Source organism: Prionailurus bengalensis, chromosome A3, assembly GCF_016509475.1.
Source record: "Prionailurus bengalensis isolate Pbe53 chromosome A3, Fcat_Pben_1.1_paternal_pri, whole genome shotgun sequence".
Classification (NCBI taxonomy): domain Eukaryota; kingdom Metazoa; phylum Chordata; class Mammalia; order Carnivora; family Felidae; genus Prionailurus; species Prionailurus bengalensis.
This window is the reverse complement of record NC_057354.1, coordinates 23,948,308-23,968,674: the sequence shown is the minus strand read 5'-3', so window position 1 is coordinate 23,968,674 and position 20,367 is coordinate 23,948,308. Positions and strand designations below refer to the sequence as shown.

General features: G+C 53.8%; 4 protein-coding genes across 4 annotated transcripts in view; 1 reads left to right on the top strand and 3 right to left on the bottom strand.

The window, feature by feature from the left end:
* Nucleotides 1-3,390, top strand: part of MMP24 (matrix metallopeptidase 24) — a 44,899-nt gene extending 41,509 nt beyond the window's left edge. The window contains exon 9 of the mRNA XM_043604673.1: nucleotides 731-3,390. Coding sequence (XP_043460608.1) covers nucleotides 731-1,068 — 338 coding nt within the window. The 3' untranslated portion in view covers nucleotides 1,069-3,390. The remainder of the gene's footprint in view (nucleotides 1-730) is intronic.
* On the bottom strand, nucleotides 3,321-4,830 carry MMP24OS (MMP24 opposite strand). Its single transcript, XM_043604675.1, has 2 exons — nucleotides 4,384-4,830; nucleotides 3,321-4,299 (listed from the first exon to the last, which is right to left on the bottom strand). Exon 2 carries the CDS (start codon nucleotides 4,294-4,296, stop codon nucleotides 4,129-4,131), a length of 168 nt encoding a protein of 55 aa, XP_043460610.1. The 5' UTR covers nucleotides 4,297-4,299; nucleotides 4,384-4,830; the 3' UTR covers nucleotides 3,321-4,128.
* Nucleotides 4,831-5,095: 265 nt separating this feature from the next.
* On the bottom strand, nucleotides 5,096-11,523 carry EIF6 (eukaryotic translation initiation factor 6). The gene is made up of 7 exons (XM_043604674.1): nucleotides 11,391-11,523; nucleotides 11,043-11,161; nucleotides 10,840-10,925; nucleotides 9,109-9,284; nucleotides 8,393-8,569; nucleotides 8,013-8,194; nucleotides 5,096-5,367 (listed from the first exon to the last, which is right to left on the bottom strand). The coding sequence occupies exons 2-7, from the start codon at nucleotides 11,147-11,149 to the stop codon at nucleotides 5,358-5,360; spliced, it is 738 nt and encodes a 245-aa protein (XP_043460609.1). The 5' UTR covers nucleotides 11,150-11,161; nucleotides 11,391-11,523; the 3' UTR covers nucleotides 5,096-5,357.
* An 858-nt stretch (nucleotides 11,524-12,381) lies between these two features.
* Nucleotides 12,382-19,128, bottom strand: FAM83C (family with sequence similarity 83 member C). Its single transcript, XM_043604672.1, has 4 exons — nucleotides 18,383-19,128; nucleotides 15,999-16,166; nucleotides 15,662-15,786; nucleotides 12,382-15,155 (listed from the first exon to the last, which is right to left on the bottom strand). The coding sequence occupies exons 1-4, from the start codon at nucleotides 18,893-18,895 to the stop codon at nucleotides 13,715-13,717; spliced, it is 2,247 nt and encodes a 748-aa protein (XP_043460607.1). The 5' UTR covers nucleotides 18,896-19,128; the 3' UTR covers nucleotides 12,382-13,714.
* Between the last annotated feature and the right edge of the window lie 1,239 nt (nucleotides 19,129-20,367).

Genomic DNA, 20,367 nt, shown 5'->3' with positions numbered 1-20,367 from the left:
ATGAGGGGCTCAAACTCATGAATTGTGAGATGATGACCTGAGCCGAAACCAAGAGTCAGATGTTTCACTGACTGAGCCACCCAGGTGCCCCAGTCTCCACCTCCTTTCTTTCTAGCCTCTTCCCCAGCAGTGTCCCAGAGATCCTGCATCTGTGTTGTGATGCAAGCCAAAGAAAAGCCACAACTGTGAAAAGGTGGTGTCTGCTGTCAACCAAAGGAGAAACCTGGCTCCCTGCCTCCCTTGCCTCAAGCAGAAGCTAGACTGAGGCTCTAGAGCTATGAAGGCAGTGCTGTCCAAGCCATAGTTGGGAACTTGATCTCACCAACACGGGCGGGGTGGAGGGGAGGGTTATAGGGTAGGGAGGCACAAATTGAACTTATCAATTCTACCTAAAGCCCCTCAGTGGCTTCCTGGCACCTGTGAGATGACAGGCCAGGCTGCTCCAGGTCCCGGGCGCACCTCTTTGCAACCATGCAGGTCACACTCCGAGACCCTGTCACACTGTTGGCAGAGTGTGCTACACACTGCCCTCCCCCCACCTGCAAGCGACCCAACACGCTGCTCCCACCACTTCATATGCCCACCCCTCCTTCAAAGCTCCTCTGGGACGCCAGGGTGGGAGAGGCGTCCTTCTTCCACACTGCCACAGCACCCTATGCCCTCTCACTCTGGCCCAGAGCAGGTGCAGGGCAGTACCTGGGAGTAGTGATGCTGGACCATGTTTCTGCAGATTACACCTACTTCTACAAGGGCCGGGACTACTGGAAGTTTGACAACCAGAAACTGAGTGTGGAGCCAGGTTATCCACGCAACATCCTACGTGACTGGATGGGCTGCAACCAGAAGGAGGTGGAACGGCGGAAGGAGCGGCGGCTGCCCCAGGACGATGTGGACATCATGGTGACCATCAATGACGTACCAGGCTCTGTGAATGCCGTGGCTGTGGTCATCCCCTGCATCTTGTCCCTCTGCATCCTGGTGCTGGTCTACACCATCTTCCAGTTCAAGAACAAGGCAGGCCCTCAGCCTGTCACCTACTATAAGCGGCCAGTCCAGGAGTGGGTGTGAGCAGCCCAGAGCCCTCTCTGTCCACTCGGTCTGGCCAGCCAGGCCCTTCCTCATCAGGGTCTCAGGGGCAGCTCTGGCCACTGCCCACCGGGGCCAGAAGGGCCCTAGGCCAGGGGTCGTGCAGCTGAAGTGGTAGGTACATTGGCCTAGGCTGAGCATGAGGCAGGGAGTGATGGTGGCTGTGCCCCAGGGTGGGTGTCTGGCAGCCAGTTGCCAGCCTTCTGTCCTGGGTGAACTGCTCCCTACGCAAGGGTATAGGCCAGGCCCCATCAGGAGGCAGGGACCAGGCCAGGAGGAGGCCCTGTGGTCACTGCATCCTGTGGTTATCAATGAGGCACCACAGCTCTGTTCCTGGCTGGACCCAGCACCTTCTGTGGAAGCCAGCACTAGCACTCTCAGCCCCCTCTGGGAGATGCCACCAATCCTGGTCCCCCTTTGCCAACACCTGCTGGTCAGATGTCCCCCTGCCCCCACCCCACTGTCCTCCAAGGCTACAAGACCCCTGCTGCCAACATGGTGGGCAACAAGCCCGGGTTTCCGCTGCTGGCATACAGCAGATCCCTCAGGAAACCTGCTCCACATCAGGGTCTCCTTTGAGATCTAGGATTTAGGGTCACATGTTGCAGGCAGTGCTGTGGCCCAGCGGGGTCTGACAAGGACCCAGCTGTCACGTCGTGAATATTTAAATGTCCTGTTACTACTGTTTTAAAAGTCCCATTCTGCAAAGGCTGTTTGAGGCGTTAGGTGAATTAGAGGTGACTATCTTGGTGATGAGGCCAGCGTGGCCGGCCCTTCCCCAGGAGACAAGGACCAAGGTGCTGCTAAGGCCACTCTAGCGCCTAGACACCCCAGGAGCTGGACCTGCTCATGAGGCTAAAGGTCTGGGGCAGGAGCTGATCCCATCTCTGGAGGCTGATCTGAGTTCTGACTATCCTCCACTTCTCTGTCCCTCTCCCCATTCCCCCAGTCCCCAGCCCTGTTGCTTATGGCCTGGGGCTCAGCCTGACTAGCTAGGTGAGGCAGAAATGGCTCCAGGCCAACATTCTCATGGCTTTGGGGGTAATGGGCCCAGGGCAGCCTTCTCAAGTGTTCAGAGCCCACACCCCCAGTTACCCTGAGGCCAACTCAATCTCTCAGCTTGGAAGCAGTGTTTATACAAGCTTGGCCCTTGCTAACCCTGCTCACTGGGCCCATCTGCCTGCATTGCAGTCCCAATCCTAGGGGCCCATCCTTCACAGTCTCTGGAATTCCTAGGGCTCAGCTTGCCTCACTCCAACCCAGTGGAGGCAGCCCTGTTTGTCACTGAAGAGCCCTAGGCAAGACTAATGGGTTCAGTGATGCCCACTGGCTCTCTGCCAAAGCCAAAAGGTGGTACATCTTCAGGGTGCTGGCAGAGTCTCCGATGCCACTCTGGCCCTCTGGGCCTGCATGGGCCTCGCCCCTACCCTGTGGCCTCTGGGCTTTGGGTTGGCTTAACCTGTAGCAGACAGGGACTACTATTGCCCTGGGAGCTGTCTTGAGCAAAATCTCTCTTGTCCCAGAGGCACCTATGTGGGTCCACTATGTTCCCGGGCATCATCCTTCTGTCTTTTCTCATTTTGACCAAGGGCGGGCTCCCTGGGGTGGGTGGGGAAAAACTGCAGAGATATTAGTGATTCATAGGTTTGTATAGTGTTTTATACTTTGCAAAGCACTTTATTAGCTCATACCTGTCCACTCACATGAAACTCGTGTAGGCCCTGGGAAGCCTAGGGTAACTCTCACCGTGCCCTCAAATGAAGCACAGAGAGATTGTTTCTTGCCCAGGCCATCGGGTGGGCTGGCTGGGCCTTGGGTCCCCACCTATGGACCCCTCTAGGGTCCAAGATGAGATCAGAAGTGTCTCTTTTATCCATCTTTTCCTGGCCTCCCTTCTCCCCTTCCCGGTCCCTCTCCACTCCTCAGGTTGGTGCTCTCTCTTTTTGAAAGCTCTAGGCTCCCCAGGCTCCCCATTGGCTCCTGGTACTACCAAGGCCAGCTGAGAAAGAGCAGGAGATGGAGGCAGGCAGCTCAGGCTGCAGATGTGAGGGATGCAGGGCCAGGCCCAGAGAGGGCTCAGCCTGGAGGCTTCCAATCTCGGATTCTCCTGTCTTGTGGTCATCTGTTTGCCCATCACCCCAGGACAGGGCAGACAGACAACGGGGCACTGCACTGGGGACCCCAGAGCCCAGCTTCCCCTCGGCCCGGGGAATATCACAGCATTTCAGTGTCGGTCACATTTTAAACTGATCAGCCTTTGTATAATGTTTTTTAAATCATTTCTAAATAAAACAAAAATACAGAGTGTGTTGTTTTCTTGGGATATAGGAACAAGGATCAGGTTCTGGGAGTGGCCTTAAGAAACTTCTGGGAGAGGGGGAACAGGGTGCTTTGGGGTGTCTGGGAACTGTCCCATGCATCTCATCTACCAGCCCAGCAATCAAATGTCCCCTCTGTCAAAAAGGCTAGCCCCAGAGGCCCAGTGTTACTGGGGTTCCTGGCACACAACCTGATAATGCCTCACTGGGATCCAGGATGGCAAAGCAAGCCCCCCCTAGGAGAAGTACAGGGAGGGTCACTGTGGCAAGGTCTTCTCCGAAGCCAAGGCACATGGTGCCATAACCAGGGACAAAAGCAACGGCCCGGTTCTTAGCAATAAGGAACAGACGAGAGGAGGTGAGGTCAGCAGTCTTGGGGGCTTACCAGGAGTCCTGGCCTGGTTCTGGAAGCCAGGGCCAGGAAGGGCTGCCCCAGAACCCAGACGGCTGGAGAAGCTGTAGGGTGGGGGTGAGCACGAAGGTTTAAGCTGGTTTGGGTGCAGGCTAAGAAGCGAACAAATTCGGAAGGAACTAGAGGCGAGCCGGTGCCCCATGGCGAGGCTGCCGAAGAGGCCCTGCCGAGACCTCCTTCCAGTCCTCCGTGATCTATCTCCTCGACTCTCCGAGCCTGTCCTGGGCGCCGGGGTTGGAAAAGGACGACAAGAGAGGAACATAACAGCACAACAACAGTTGGCAGCTGGCAGTAACTGCGGAGGGTGTCGAGTCAGTACCAGGAGGTGCAGGTGATGAGGAAGCGCACATCGTCCAGTGGCCCCCAGGGACTGGGTTCAGGCTGGGGCCGCTCAGGGGCCTCAGGCGCCCCGGGTTGGGGCTGGGGCTGGGCCTGCACGGGCTCTGGGGCGCCCTGGCCGCCGCTCAGCCGAGCACCCATCGTCTGCAAAGAGAAGCCGTTAGATGCGGGTCAGCTGCACGCGACCCGGTCGTCCCGCCACGCCCCGGCCCGACCCTCCTCTCTCACCGCGAGAGCCACGGGTCTCCAAGGTCCCAGAGCCGGCGACTGCACTCCGCTGACCTGCGTACTTGCGCTGGGAGGAGCCGGCGTCGTGACCTCACCGCACGCAGACCCCGCCCCCTAGCCGCTGCTGCGGGGTTGCGGAACCGACCCCACCCACCAGTAACTGGCCAATGCTGCTCCAACATCGCGGGGCCCCGCCCCGCACACAGCAGGAGACTGAAGGAGCTGCCCCAGCAAGCCACAAAGGACTCATCCAGACGCTTCCTGGCTCCACAGGCACTGTAGCTAAGGGAGGGCGCCTGCCAGTTTTCTGAGAATCTCCATGGCACCTGGCAGCCAGGCCAGCAATCTCCATCCACCTTGGTCAAAGAAGACAAGACTGCCCTGAAGCCAGGTGCTCCAGACCCCTTACGGGTCCTCATTCGGGCCTAGAGGAGAGCTGGAACATTCTCATCTCTTAAACCCCAGAAGTAGGAGGCTGAAGTCGCATGGAAAAGGCTAGAACTACAGTAGAGAGTGCTTCCTCCCCTTGCCCTGGGACAATCATCAACCCCCATCCTGATGATCCTGGGAAGAGGGTGGGAAATTGTGAGACTGGGGGGGGGGGGGGGGGGGGGGGGGGAGGGTCTGTGTGTGTGTGTGTGTGTCCTACCCACTTTCCCCCAGAACAATGCTAGGGAAGGAGGGTTGCAGGTGGAGGCCCCCAAACAACACATTCAAGAATAGCCAGGCTGCCTTTTAATGGGGGTGGTACAGGAAAGAGAGTGGTCAGTCAGGAGCCGTTAAGGCCTGACAGACAGCACAACATGGCAGATGTTTGAAGTAACTGTAGATTCAGGAGATGGGCACAGGTGAAGAGCTGGGCATTCAGCCACTCACTCCCAGTCAGTTCTCTGCCAACTGGCTGCCTGGCTGGGTGGGGCAGAGGGAGCCAAAGTCCAGAGGCAGGAACCCGCAGAACAGCAATGGAAGGTAACTCAGGTGAGGCTAGAGAGAGAAGGAACACTGTCAGTAGGTGCTTCTCAGAGCATACCCCACCCTTTATTCTTAAGATGCTTGCCTCCACCCTCACCCCTTTGTTCCAGCTCAGCCCTGAAGAGCCACATTCACAGCCCTTTCCAGATTATACTGCTTCCTTGAGTCACAATCCAGTCAGAACTCTCAATGCTTAAAAACTAATAGTAACTCCTTCCCCACTCAACTCAATTTGTTCACTGTTATCAATCACAAACCAGAGCCTCAGAACTCAAGTCCAGCAAACATCAGAGAAGGGAGTAAGGGGATTCACAAGAGAAGGGATGTGCCCAGACCACAAATCCCTCAGTGGCAGGGATGAGGCCAGAACATTCTTCCTGGAGGTAATAAGTACGTATACAGGGGCGCCTCGGTGGCTCAGTCAGTTAAGTGTCTGACTTCAGCTCAGGTCATGATCTCATGGTTTGTGAGTTCGTGCCCCGCATAGGGCTCTGGGCTGACAGCTCAGAGCCTGGAGACTGCTTCGGAATCTGTGTGTCCCCCTCTCTCTGCCCCTCCCCTGCTCATGTTCTGTCTCTCACTCTCTCTCAAAAATAAACATTTAACAAAAGAAAAATTACAGGAGATATAAAATACATGTACAATTATAAAACTAAAGTGCATACTTTTAAAAAAAAAATTTTTTTGTAACATTTATTTATTTTTGAGACAGAGCATGAATGGGGGAGGGACAGACAGAGAGGGAGACATAGAATCGGAAGCAGGCTCCAGGCTCTGAGCCATCAGCCCAGAGCCCGACGTGGGGCTCGAACTCACAGACCGCGAGATCGTGACCTGAGTTGAAGTCGGACACTTAACCAACTGAGCCACCCAGGCGCCCCTAAAGTACATACTTCTAATCAACTACCTGACACCTTCATTATCAGCTCTCATGGGCACCTCAAACTCAACAGGTTCAAAACCAAAGAAGGATAATGAGTTTTGGCTCTTCCTTTCCAGTATCCATTTCTGTTCCTTGCCTAACTGCATAAGCAAGAACCACCAAAATACTGACCAGTACTGGTCACTGTGGGCAATTCTGCCTGACTTTAAGAGCAATTTCTGAAGTTTTACCATTAAATACAACATTTGCTATAGTTTTCTTGGTAGGTACCAATTACCAGATTGCAAAAATTTCTTTCTGTTCTTAGGCTAAAAGGTGTTGTTGTTGTTGTTTTGTCCTTTAATTAAATGATTGTGTATGTACTGCCTTCTTTGTAAGATTCTATGTTCCACAAGGGCAGGGTGGGTATATCTTATTCACCAAATCACGATTTTCTGGCACGTTCAAAAAAAAGTTACTGAACAAATGACAGAACTACTGTACCACTTTCCTATTCAGACCCTTTCAACTACTCTCTCAATTCTGATTCCCCATCAGAATTACCCAGAGAAACTTATTAAAATAAACCAAACATGGTTGGGTCTCACTCCAGAGTGAATTGGTAACTGGGGCGTGATGCCAGGAATCTATATTAACAAGCATCCCAACATAGACTAAAGGTCAAAATTACAGGCCTACAGTCAAAACTTCTTGACATGGGAATTGAGGGTCTTTGACACTCTGACAATATTACCTTGCCCTTTCACACTCTCCATACTTTCCCACCTCTGGGTCTGTCTGAAGTGCTTTCCTACTCCATCTCTGCATATTCAAATGTCTACTCATTCCCCTGGGCCCAGACTAAATGATTTGCCCCCCACAAAACCTTCCGGGATACCAGAGTGTTTCACTGGAGCTTCCTGAGCCACCTAAGGCACCTTTTATCTCTTCTTTGAAGGCAGTGAAGAGTTATGTGTGGCCTCTACAACTTCTCGGCTACACTGTGAGCTCCTAGAGGCAGGACACAGGGCTAAGTTGCCTGCCTATCCTACATGGAGCCCTATCGACAGGGCTCAGTGAACATCAGATGAACAAATGAATGAAGAAGGGAGAATGAAGGGTAATTTTGCCTGTTGTACAGTAGGGGGTCTGTCACTGGGTACTTGCTCTACTATGGGCATATGGGGTTTCTATCCTCATAAAGATTGCTGGGATACTTGGGTGTGGCATGCCTTGAGAAGAATCCTCAATGGGAAAAGGTGAATATCAGCACCTGCTGCTCCTCCAAAGGAAAAAGAGATTCCAGAGCCTCATACCCCAGAACCTCCAGGGTTAGGCCCAAGATCCCACTTTTTTCTTAAACCCACAAAAATCCAGACGATTGTGATTTTGATGCAATCCCCACCCCCAACAAGTCCTTTAGGGTCTCCTTAGTTTCTAAGAGCAACTTCCCCTCCTTCCCTCTGCAAACAGCTCTTTTTGGTCTCAGGCTCTGGGCTGCTGGCTGGGGACACCGACACACAAGCACACACAAACTACAAAACAATGTGGTCAGTGAGAAAATAAGACAGACCAGAGGGAAGCTTTGCCCAGAGAGGGGACACTGAGCTGAGTCTTCAAAGATGGGGATGAGCAGATACTCGGGCAATGCTCACTGGCTGTACCTTGTGACTGCTCAGCAATGCACAGGTGTGCCCTCACACACAAGGACCTACCAGTATGAATGCAGTGTGGACCCATCCTAGGTGGCATCTCCCTCCTCTACCCTCCAAAGGCAGAAGAGAGACCCAGATACCTGTCAATGAGGGAATCCCGCATGCTGGTCGCAATGGTGCTAGGCTGGGCTTCGTTCAGCTTGAAGACACTCTCCACCACTGACAGCTCTGTGCTGGTTGTGTCCAGGCCACAGAAGGCACACCAGTCATTCACCACCATCCCAGCGGCAATTACCTCGCTGCCTCGGTTCACAGTGCCTGCCTGCCAAGGGAGAGCTCAGTGTGGATCATGGCACCAAAAGCCACAGTCCTGCTACTCCCTGGCGAGGACTATCCCCAAACCCCGCTCCTTGACCTGCATCCCCAATCGCAAACTGTGACAGATAATAACTCAGATCCTTAATGCTAGGCAAAGGATTTGCCTCAGGAGGAGACAGAGATCAGAGAAAGGAATGCTTACCACAAGGGGGACCTGAAGAAGAGAAGACAGCTCATCTTGGTCTTCAATTGAAGTCTTGGGATGTACCAGTCCTCCCTGATTGCTGAAGACACAGTAGCTTCCTACTAGCACCTGGTCAGCCACTGTCTGTCTGAAGACTTCCACCTTGAGCACATCAGCCAAGATTTCTTCTGTTTCCTGTTAGCCAAAGGCACTGTACTCAGGGCCCAGAACTTCCAGGTCAAGGAACCAGGGGCCCTCCACACCCAGAACCACCCAGGGCTTGGCTCCCTAAGCCCCTCATCCCTCTGCTACCTAGCTGCATATGGAAGCTTCATGCAGAAAAAGCAGGAAATACAGGTTGGAGCAGAGTCTAGACCAGCTATGGAGTCCCTAATAACTGTGCATGCCCTGAGGAGGCAGGGGCTGGTCTCCACATCACCCTCTTCCCTCTAACCCACACTCAAGAGTTCAATTGTCAATCATCTCTCCTGGTCCTGGTTGCAGGATGGGACGGAGCAGTCACCCTGATTTTGGAGAATTAATACCCTCCTCAGCTTCTTTCTGGCACTGGTCACACCTCTAGTATCACTATTATCACTATTCCAATGAGTGCCTGAAATCTGAGAGCCCAAGTATAAAGAGAAACCCCTAAGTCCTGCCTGACAGGCAAGAACAATGACTAACCACTGACTAGGCGGGTCCTGTGACTCTTGGGCGAAATTGGGCTACCTTACCCTGTCCAGGTCTGGGTGGACCAAGGCCACGTAGTCGTTGCAAGTGGTGACATTGCCCAGGGCTGAGAGCCGCTCCTCCACCCGCCGGATCTGCACTGAGTCTGGGAGGCAGTTGCGAATGTGCTGTAGCTCCTGGTCAGTGGTGTTGTTGGGCACCAGGAGACCATGTCTGTTCCCTAGAGATCCAAATTAGGGGGTGGGGCAAGAATGGACCACAAATACACAAGTAGCCTGCTAAGCTTTGGGGGTTTTAGATACAATCCAGCCCAGTCAGTTTCCCCAGGAAAGCTTTAGGCCCAGACCCCAGCCCGCTCACCCATTGATCCATACAACACCCAGGGGACCAGGAGTCCCATTGGGCAGGCCAGAGATAGCCCAGGAATTTGTTCCAACACACCCTGCCCATTTTGCCATCATCAACCAGGGGAGACCAGGACTAACAAGAGGAGCTCTTGGCGTTAGCTATATATTTTGCTACTTGAAAACTGAGGTAACACTACACACCTATCAGAATAGCTAAAATGTTTAAAAGAATGCCAATACCAAATGCTGGCAAAGATACATGGAACAACCAATAGGAGTGTAAATTGGTCAACCACTTCAGATTATTATCTGGCATCACCTACTATATAGAATATCCGCATACCCTGTGCCCAACCAGTCCTCTCCTAGGTATTACACATCCAACAGAAACATGTACATGTGTTCACTAAAAGACATAGCAACCCTATTCATATTAGAACTGAAAACTACCCTAATGCCCACTGTCAACAAAATGGATGAATATAATGTGGTATATTTACACAAAACACAATACGAATGAACAAACTACAATTATATTGTGACAACAATAACTAAACCTCTGCCTGCCTCCACAAGAACACAACTCTTGAACTTCTAAACTCTGAGTTACACCCATTATATATTTAAAAAAAAAAAAAAAAAAAAAACACCAAGCGACAAGTCCAAAGGTCATAGTTAGGGCCAAAGAGTGTTTGGCCTGAATAAGAAAATACTCAGAGGCTAAGGTCATCAGGCTTATGATTTAAAAAACAAACAAACAAACAAACAAAAAAACTCCCATATGACCCCAATGAACAGAACTAGAAATAAGGGGTGACAGTAAAGGGAGACAGATCCAGCTCAAATAAAGGACCAATGGCCAGACTCAACAGTGCTGAGAAGTAGGGGAGTGGGATAGGGATGCCAATGGTAAAGCCAATTTAAGACTTAAATGGATAATGAACAAGATGACCCAGAATCTTAGCTTGTCATTTTGTAGAGGCAGAACTGGATCCTCAGAAAGAGGAAGCAACTTGCCCAGAGCCAGTGGCAAGGGAGAGAGGACATTTCCATCTTCCCTCCCAGGTGTGGAGGGAAGGTGTGGTACTTGGTGAGTCACTTGGGTTCCTTGAATCTTGGCTTCATCATTAGTCAGATTAGGCCAATAAGGCCTGCCTGCCAGGGTCTTCGTGAAGAAGGATTGAAATCAAGTTTAAGAGTGAAAGCACTTAAAGTTATTTGTTTTCCTATGATCCAGAAGCTTTTGCCAGTGATAGTCCCTGATCTGAAAGCACTTAAAAACAGGGTCCGGCACAGGCCAGAGAGATTCTCTAGTTTCTGGAGATAATGGATGAAAGCCGGAAAATCCAAGGGTCACTAGAAGTCCCCTCCAAGGCTACAATTAAAGGCTCTGGGAGGATCCACTCCCTCGCTCAGCGTCTGGCTTACCCACACACATGCGCCCGATGATGCGGCAGCCAGCGATGGACGCGTGCACCACGGGGATGGTATCGGCGAGCTCGCCCTCGAACACACTGTAGGGATGTGGATTCAGTGGTTAAGGAGCTGAGGGGTCTGAGTCCCCGACTCCCAGCACCCTCTCAGCCATCCAGCCACCCCACTGCCAGCAGACACCGGAGCTCCTGCCGCACCTGTAGAAGTTCTCCGACCCTCCGATGGCCACCAGGCAGTAGGTGTTGGTGAGTTTGGCAAAGCAGCCGATCTCACAGTTGTTCTCGAAAGACGCTCGGACCGCCATGAGGCCTAAGGGCTGCGGGACCGGGAGTTCAGGGCCAACGAATCCTCTCCCGGCCGTGGGTCCGGGTCTCCCGGCCTCAGCCCTTCAGGGCCCGCCGCGACCGCGCCCCTCTTGGCCCCTCAAATCTCAGGTCCCGCCCACTGGACCCCTCTAGCCTGTCTAGCCCGGAATCCTCCGACTACCACTCAAGACGCGGGGAGCCCAGAACTGTCCCTTCCGGCGTCCCTCCACACCCGCTCACCAAACGCCAGCAACCCCCGCACGCTTCAACAGCTTCCACTCGGCCCTAGGTAGGTTTCCGTTTCCGCCTCAGCCCAGGGAGACTTCCGGGAGAGCTGAGTGCCCCCGCTTACGCAGGCCGCCACCGTAGCTCCACCCTCTGGGAGGAGTCTATGGTTGCAAGTGTTCCGGTCTGGACCCCACGTGGCCCCGCCCCACGCATGCTCTCATCCAATCATTCCTTCATTCATTTATTCAGGCGCTTTTTAGGAGGTACCATTGACCGAGACCTGTGGCTGGTTGGATGCGAGGCATAAGAGAGGAGGAGCCAGCGATGTCTCGAAGGAGACGAGTTGATGATGGAAGTATTTACTGAAGTAAAGCCTAAGGAGAAAGAGTAGGTATGGGGAAAGTGACATGCCGAGTGTTAGATTTGGGACAGACGTCCAGGCCAAATCTGGAGCCCAGGGAAGAGTGAAGGGCTGAGATTTGGGGCTGAAGCCTGGGGTGGATGAGTCACCCACGGAGGCGTCCAGTAGGGAGAAATGAGACCAGGACAAAGGTCGGAGAAGGAGACGTGGCCAAGAAGTAGAAGAAACCAGTCTGAAGAAGGTATTGGAGAGAGGGAAGGATGGATGAAACCGGGTCTTAGGGAGGGTCCAGATGGGCAGTGGTGTGGATGCTGACTGGCTTCCACTATGCATGTCCTTGGTCACTCACTCAGGACCCACTATGTCCTCGAGATAGATGGTAGCACTCAAGGGACCTGCTCTCATGGATGAGATGAACTTGATCTACATTTTGTAGAGTCTACACAAGCCCCAAAGCCTCTCAGAATGGCACAATGAGGGTAGAGGGGGCTTGGAGCCCTGTCCTCCCCTCAGCCCTTCTGCAAACATCCGTCTCCCTCAGGGAGCCCTCCACAATTGGCCTGAATGGTCAATTGGCTCTTCCCCAGCCCTCAACGTGAAGTTCCACAACTCCACCTTTCTCAGGACACACCAGGCTGCTGCTGGGTCATAGCATGTCTGCCTTTATTGATTTGTATTGTGTAAACTGTCCCAGGCAGGTGGTGAGCTCAGGAAAAGATGAAAAAACTATCAGAGCCTATGCTTCTGTGTGTGTGTGTGTGTGTGTGTGTGTGTGTGTGTGTGTGTGAGTGTGTGTGTGTGTGTGAGAGAGAGTCTGAGTATCCACACCCTCTATATCCTCCCCAGTTCATCTCAGACACACTCATCCTGTCCTGTCCTTGGCCTCTCTTCACCTGCTTCCCTCTACCAGGAATTCCTTTTCTCCTCCATCTGTCCAATCCTCCCCATCCTTCAAGGGCTGACTCAAAGTCTGCCTCCTTTGAAACTTTCCTCACCACTCCACTGTCACCACCCCCTGCCACTGATTCCTTGAGTTAGATACAGCTCTGTCTTGCCTGCCATTGGTTTATGTATTTATCCTTATCTCCCAGGGCCTGAGTCTGATTCACTTGTCAGCCCTGTGGTAGGTACACAGCTTGGGTCAAAGAAGATACTGGTTGCTGTGTGCATACCTATGTGTGTGTGTATGGTGTGTGTATGTGGTTATGTGCATATTTATTGTCTGTGGATCCTGAGGGGTCTACAGTGTGCACTGAATGCATATATTTTGTTTTGCTACTCATTTAGCCATATTACATTTATTGAGTACCTGTAACTAGAATTCTGAGTGTTTGGGTTTATCACATGGACCTTCGTTTACTTACTGAGTGTCTATGGGTATTCAGTTTGTGGGTATGAACCCTGTCAGGGTGTTGTGTGTGTTGTACAGGCATTTGGAGCATCTCTGTGATGTGTGTGTTTTGTGTGCATGGGGACATGTGAACTGTTGATAATGGTGTGTCATGTCTGTGCAAAAACACAATCTTAAGCATTAGGGACACGGGTTTGGGCCCCAGCTCTGCCACTGATTCCACTTGGATCTGATTCCAAGCAAGTCATCAAACTCTCTGGGCCTCAGCTTCCACATTTATAAAATAGGGAAGATAGTACCTATGATCCTAGAAATGTATACCTGCTAGAGGTCTATCTTGTAGAATGTTGTGAGGATGAAGGATGAGAATTAACCTGTGTAAGGCACCCAGCACAGTGGCAAATGGCAGGTACTGTGGTTTCTATTTTCGTGTGTGTGTGTGTGTGTGTGTGTGTGTGCGTGTGTGTGTAAACAAGAATTCTGAATTCAGTGAGTGTCTAACTTGAGCTTCTAGACACCCTCTGCTCCCCATGCAGCCCTGCTGGAGAACCCCAGAGTCTGGAACCTGAGTAAATCTAGAATCCAAGTAGATGGAGGAAGGACATGTCCTTGCTGGGAGCAGGACTAGGACTCAAAGCGGCTTCGGAGAAGTTTGAACTTGGACTTGTTGTACTTAGTGATGAGGTCCAGTTTGCTGTGGCCCAAGGTCAACCGCTTCTCATCCCCTGACAGGCCATTGCTACTGCCATTGTGATGGCCACCTGTGGGGCCCCCAGGGAGGCCAGGGTCAGGTCCTTGCCTGGTGCCCTGCAATTGATGATACTTGGTAATGAGGTCCAGCTTGCTGTGGCCCAGGGTCAGCCTATTCTCATCCCCAGAGCCCACTCCAGCCTTTCGAGCAGGGCTTGGTCTGGGGAGACCACTGGGCCCAGGCCCCTCACCCCGGAATGGGCCAAACTTTGTGATGAGGTCCAGCTGGCTGTGGCCCAGGGTCTGTCGTCGCTCATCAAGACTTTGCTTGTCAGCCCTGGCTGAGGAGTTGGCTTCAGGGGGCACTCTGGAGCCCCCAGCCTTGGGGTACTGTACCAGGAGGTCCAATTGGCTGTGGCTGTGGTTTGAGGACAGCCTCTTGTCCTCTGGAATTTGATTGCCAGGTCTGGGGGAACCTGACTCAGGGGTACCCCCAGCACCCTGGGTCTGAGGCAGGAGATCCAGCTGGTTATATCTCTGGTTTGAGGACAACCGCCTGTCCTCTGGAGCCTGCTCTCCAGGCCAGAAGGAGCCCAAGCTGGGGTCAACCCCAGAATCAGGGCCTCCAGCTTCTCTGGCTCTGGGGAAGGGGACAAGGAGATCCAACTGGCCATGGCTCTGATTCAGAGACAGCTTCTTCTCCTCCACTGTCTCCAGGGCTGTGCTAGGTACCCAGCGACTTCGTTGGGGACTAGACTCCTGGCTTCTCAGGAGCCCATTCTCTGGGAGCCGGGATAGGGCTGAAACACCCTGGGGGAAGGGGAGGAGGGGGCGTTGGCGGGCAAGCATAGGTGACCCCACTGCCAGGGTCAAGGGGCTGGCACCATTGTGGTTGAGGGCAGGGGAGGACTGGGACCATGGGGACACCCCCAACTTGCCTAGATTGGACCTGTAGGGCCCTGGCAGGGAGCCATGGTTAGGGTCAGACAGCTGGCGCTTCAGAGAGGGCTGGCCACTGGCCCCGCGGCAGGCAGGGCCCAGGGATGAGGACCCCATACCCGTGTCACCGCAGCCACCGCCTCCTGGTGGACTGAGGTAAGAGGAGTGGTCCATTAGAGGTGAGCGTTTGATGCTGCTAAGGCTGGTGCTGGAGGGTGAGGAGGATGCAGGGCTCAACACACTGGGCCGGAAGCCCAGGGCCACTGTGGGAGGACACAGTGCCCTGGGAGATACGGGACCCTCACCACCGCAAAAGCCCTCCACAGGCCGAGACTCGGCATACAGACAGCGGAACTCCCGGTCAAAGTCTTCCACGATGCGGCCCCTCAGCTGCAGCACCATGCTAGTGTGGGCCTGGCTGCAAAGCCAGGTGAAGCTGGGAACAGAGGGTCAAGGTCAGAAGGCAAAGTGCAGGAGCCTGGGGCTGGGGGGGGAGTCATAACCAGGTGAACATACCAAGACAACTCCACCACCATTAGGACCCACGTGAGGCGACAGAGCTCTGACTTCAGAGTCTGTGCTAGTCCTAACTCAGCTTAGAGGACTTGGGCACATGGTTTCCCATCTCAGGGTCTCAACTTCCCCATCTGTAAAATGGACTGGGGACGAGAGTCCCTGGAGTCCCTCCAGTTCTGAGGTGCAATATGCCAAAGGCATTAAAGTAATCCTTCCACAGAGTGAGCTCCTCCAGGGCCCAGTGGGGGGTTGTCTTTCCCCCCCACTATGCCCTGAGGCCTGCACAGTGCCTGGCACTTGGTAGCCGTCAAGTCCATGTTGCAAGGTTGGGTGGATGATGGTAAATTCAAGCTGCCAGATCCCAGGTGCCCTCACCAGCCGGTGGCACAGCCCCCCGCCCCTCTCTCCCCTGTTCCCTGTGCTCACCTGTAGCTGCCTGCCACCACCTGCTCACAGTCGATGATAACAAACTTCTCCAGGGCCTGCCCTGTGAAGCGGCGGCCGGCCTTGCTGCAGTATGTGTCCCCACATGTGCTCCGCACACGCATGTTCTGGGCCAAGGAGGGAGGTAGGTTGGGTGGTGACCTTGAGAGAATGGGGCTCAAGCCACGTCTAAATCCCTTGCAGTCTCTAACCTTAAGCAGCTAAGGAAAGTCAGATCGCTCACTCCCATTGACCTCCCCCCCCCACATGCTTACTGACCCTTCTGCCCTCCCTGACTCCCCACCCCACCCCCTGGTTACCGCCCCTGTCCCTCACTGACCGGCAGGTGCCCCCCGTTGAGGTCCATCTTGTAGCACATCTCCAGGAAGTGCCTTAGGTGCTCCTGAGCCAAAAGCAGGTAGACAGGGACACCACGCCGGCTCGAGGCCTCCATGAGGTCACACAGAAGCTCCATGTCCGTGAATATATCCATCACGACAGCTACCACCTGGAGGACATAGGGAGAATTTCAGCCCTGCCTGGGATATTGCCCAGCCCAGGGGTGGGGGCTGAGGTCCCAGGAAAAGAGAACTGGGCTTAAAAGCAGGAGGCCAGAGCCTTTGAGAACATCTGGACTGGAAGGGCTTTTAGCAACAACCTAGCTCAGAGGTTCTTAACTTAGACTCAGCGGGCGTTCCACTGTCTTGAATGCCCAAAATATGTTTGAAAGCTTCGGTGTGCATATTTCTGGGGACAGAGGGTTTATCTGTCATGGGCTTCTCAAAGATGTCTGTGAGGGGACCTAGGCAAAGAGTAGGGAAGGAGTCAGGAGCAGATACTAGACCCCAGTTTCCGATTCTGTGTCTCCCTCTCTCTCTGCCCCTCCCCTGTTCATGCTCTGTCTCTCTCTGTCCCAAAAATAAATAAACGTTGAAAAAAAAATTTTTTAGAAAGAATTAGAGCTGCAGGCCAGTTATTGGGGGCTTTGAGCCATTGGCCAGACCTGCCTCAGTTTCCCTACAAAGCTACAGAGGTCTAGTGTGGTATCTTATACCCACAGACTCCCTCACTTCCACCCACGCCAAGTGAGACCAAGTTTTCTGCTCAGTTGAGGGACTGGGGCTTGTGGTCTCCTCATCTAATGGACTGCCTCACAGAAGCCCTGAAAACCCCCTCACACCATCAAGCCCCTTCTTCCCTTTGCATATATCTGCTGTGAGAACCACCTTTGTCATCCAGGCTGAGGCAAGAGGTGCAAAGCACTGCAGCTCTGGAGCCGGACAGAACCGGGTTCAAATCTGCGCTCTGCTGCTTCCTAGTGATACAGCCTTGGGCAAGTTTCTTCACCTCTGCGAGCCTCAATTTCCTCGTCTCTTAAATGAAGATAATGATAGCTACATCTCATAGTTATGAGGAATTCAATGTGAAAATACTCAACACACAACAGAAGCTCAATAAATGTTCCTTTCCTGCTGCCTGCTTAACAAACAAGGACATTGGCTCACAGGAAAAGGAAGCCCTTCCCAAGGTCACTCTGAGAGTCAGTGACAGCCCAGAGTGGAAGCCTGGCTCCTGGCCCAGAGGTGGAGAGTCTAGATGAGGATGAGGAGGCAAGTGCTGGAGGGTGCCCTAGTCCACGGCACAGGCCTGGCTGAGGGTGGGGGGAACAAGGTCAGGTAAGAAAGATCAAAGGGGCAGGGGTGACAACAGCAGCCACCTCACTAATAACCCCATTCCCAGTGCTAATCAGGCCCGGCCCTCCCCTGCCTCGGGCACAGGCAGGTTTGCCAAGGAGGCTCTGGAGGCACCTGGGAGATTCCAGCTTGCTGGCTCCTGATCTCTGCAGCAGGCTGCTCCCCCAGACAAAGACACTGAGTCTAACCCACCTCAAATCCTTCGTGGGGTCATCTGATCCATTCCCCTGCCTCCTGAGTCGGAGGTCAGGGCTCAGGAATGAAGCTATGTTAGTCTGTGGCTGGAGCCTTCCCAGATACTGACCATGGGACTTGCTCTCCTCCCCCTCTTCTTTCTCCTGAGCCCCAGCTCCCCATCTCTGAGCCCAGAAGCCCCCACCCCTCTTCCCTTTTGGTGCAGAACTATCATCCTGGCCCTCAAATGCCATGCTGAGGCCCAGGAACCAGTGCCTTCTTCCCCGTTTCAGGCCCAGCTGGAGATGCAGTATATGAGGGGTGAGGTGCACCTGGGGATGTGCACCAGGAGGCAGGGCCAAGCCTGGGTCCAGGGCCTGAGTCAGGGCCCCTTTCTCTCCCCCTGAGCTCTATTTCACCAACTGACTGGACCTTCCTGAGCAAGTGCCAGCCCCTCTCTGGCCTCAGTTTCCTCCTCCATAAGTCAAGGGGGTGATTCAAATGTTCATCAAGGTTGGACTTCTTAGTTTGGGAGCATAAACTCTCCAAGAATCTGATGAAGGCCATGGACTCTCTCCCAAGAAAGATGCAGAGAGGATCCCTCCTAGCAATATGCCCAATTTTGCCTGCATTTTTAGGGTGTCTGGTGAGTAATGCTCTTGAGTGTCAAGGGATTACCAAGGTAAATAAAACACATGCCCACCCTCTAGGAGCTGGTGATCTGATAGAGGCCAGAGGTTCTAGTCCCAGTACTGCCCCTAAGCTGCTTTATATGGCCTTGGGTTGGTCCCTTTCCCTCCCTGGGTCTCAGTTTACACATCTGTGGAATGAATGTCTGAAGATATAAGGCCCTTACCGTGCGGGCCTGGCTGATGAGAAAACGCAGAAGGTCCTTGATGTTCTTGGCCTTGTCCCGCTGGAAGTGGACCACAGCCTGGGTGGGGCTGAAGCCTGTGGCCTGCGGAACCTCAGGCCAGCCCAAGTCCAGGTCCGGGGGGTCTATGTCAGAGGCCATGGGGAAGTAAGTGCCTGAGGTGATTTCAGAGAGCAAGCTGAGGCGGTCAGGCCCTGAGGCCTCCAGTCCCTGGGCCTCGCTGAGCTCAGGGCCCCCATGCACATGGCTGGTCATGTAGTCCACGTCCAGAGCACTCAGGAAGGGCAGCTCCCGCTCCTCGGAGATGACCCGCAGGTAGGCGGCCTCGCCCCGCTCCAGGAGGGCGTCGGCCGCCAGCCGGGCAGCCTCACTGTGCTGGAGCACCAGCGGTGAAGCCTCCCGCCACCACGGCCGCTTCAGCTCCTCCACCCGGCCCCGCAGGGGTCCCGCCATGCCCTGGGCCCCCAAGTCCCCAGGCCCTAGGCCTCCGAACATTCCTGCCCACCTGGCTGCCCTCACCCTCCAGTAGGCTCCATGGCCTGCACTCTGGGCCGGCTGCAGCAGGAAGAAGATACCAATAGAACCACCTCCTGCCTGCCTGCCCCGTATGTGCCAGGGCCCCCAACACGTTGCCACCCTAAATCAGAGCCATGCTCCGCCCCATTGCCCCTGGCCTCTGGAACCTGTCGGGTCAGCCTCACCTGTCTGCCTGCTGTTGAGACTCGCCCGCTCAGGGAAATGGCAGTGCCAGGCCCTTAGCACGCACTCCTGCCCACCCCCACCCTGGCACCACCCCACCTTCACCTGCCCCAGCCCCACCAGGCTCCCAGCAAGTTTCCTCCAAACCCTGACCTTCCAGAGCCCCCATAGAGGTTGGATTATGGTCCAGAGGGGCCCAGTCCTGTTCAGACACACACATGCACAACACACACACATACACTCGTGCGCACACACACACACCAGGGTGGATAAATGACTCAAGATACCAAGATAAAGACGTGAACACACAAGTAGATAGGCTAACATGTCATATGCAGACCATACGTTTCGATCAAACCCATGTGAACTGACCCAAATGTTAATTCAGAGACAAGCCATAACCCTAAACATACCACGGTGGATATCACAAGCCTTGGCACACCTTGCATACAGGCCCTAAATAAGAACTGAAGAGGGCGTCACACAGAGCTGTCAAGGACATCAGCACCTATCTGTCCCCCATCTGGGCCCATCTGCTCCCATGATGGCTCTGCCACTCTCTACCTCCCTAAGTGTGACACTCACAGTCCACTGCCCACCCCCCACCCTGGCTCTGAGTCCATCCTCCAAGGATTTCCAGCAGTGGCTTTTACCCTAGTCCCCAGGAACAGCTGGGGAGTGTTAAAATGCAGATCCCCAGGATTCACCCATCTGAGATCCAAATCCAGAAAATCTGAGTAAACCTCTGAAGCCTGCTTTTTTACAAGTACCCCGGTGCACCTGGGACGGTGGACCCAGGCCCACCCCTGAGAAATGCTGTTCCACATGGCTTGGCCTGGCATGGGCCACACCACATTCTTCCTCCCCACCTCAGGGGCTGCGTATTAAATGGCTCATAAGAAAGGTTGTTTTAGAGGAATGGGGGCACACTGCAAGGTCAGGAGGCAAACAGAGCTGGCAAGTTTCTGTTCTCTGCCCCTAACAAGGGCCACAGTCCCAGAGTCCTCAGTAGCATGAGTAAGAGGCTTTGCTCTGGAGAAGAGGGGACAGTAGATGGCAGTTAGTTAGGGAGGCAGGCCAGGCAGAAGTGGTCACAACAGTGCACAGTGCCAACTCACGGTGCTACCCTTCTAAGGTGGGATGAGGTCCAATGAGGATGGCCTGGACAACAGGAGACCTAACATCATGTCTCACAACCCAGTATAATACTGATTTCACTTGCTTTATCTGGTCTGTGATCATGTTCAGACCAGACACAGGTCCTTCTA

Excerpts from the sequence above, each read along its gene's own strand:
- FAM83C (XM_043604672.1), bottom strand. The coding sequence starts at position 18,895 with ATGTTCGGAGGCCTAGGGCCTGGGGACTTGGGGGCCCAGGGCATGGCG. Across the intron at positions 15,787-15,998 it reads TCAACGGGGGGCACCTGCCG|AACATGCGTGTGCGGAGCAC; the intron begins GTCAGTGAGGGA and ends TCCTTGGCCCAG. Across the intron at positions 15,156-15,661 it reads GTGGTGGCAGGCAGCTACAG|CTTCACCTGGCTTTGCAGCC; the intron begins GTGAGCACAGGG and ends CTCTGTTCCCAG.
- MMP24OS (XM_043604675.1), bottom strand. The coding sequence starts at position 4,296 with ATGGGTGCTCGGCTGAGCGGCGGCCAGGGCGCCCCAGAGCCCGTGCAG.
- EIF6 (XM_043604674.1), bottom strand. The coding sequence starts at position 11,149 with ATGGCGGTCCGAGCGTCTTTCGAGAACAACTGTGAGATCGGCTGCTTT. Across the intron at positions 10,926-11,042 it reads GGGTCGGAGAACTTCTACAG|TGTGTTCGAGGGCGAGCTCG; the intron begins GTGCGGCAGGAG and ends ACATCCCTACAG. Across the intron at positions 9,285-10,839 it reads CATCGGGCGCATGTGTGTGG|GGAACAGACATGGTCTCCTG; the intron begins GTAAGCCAGACG and ends TTGGATCTCTAG.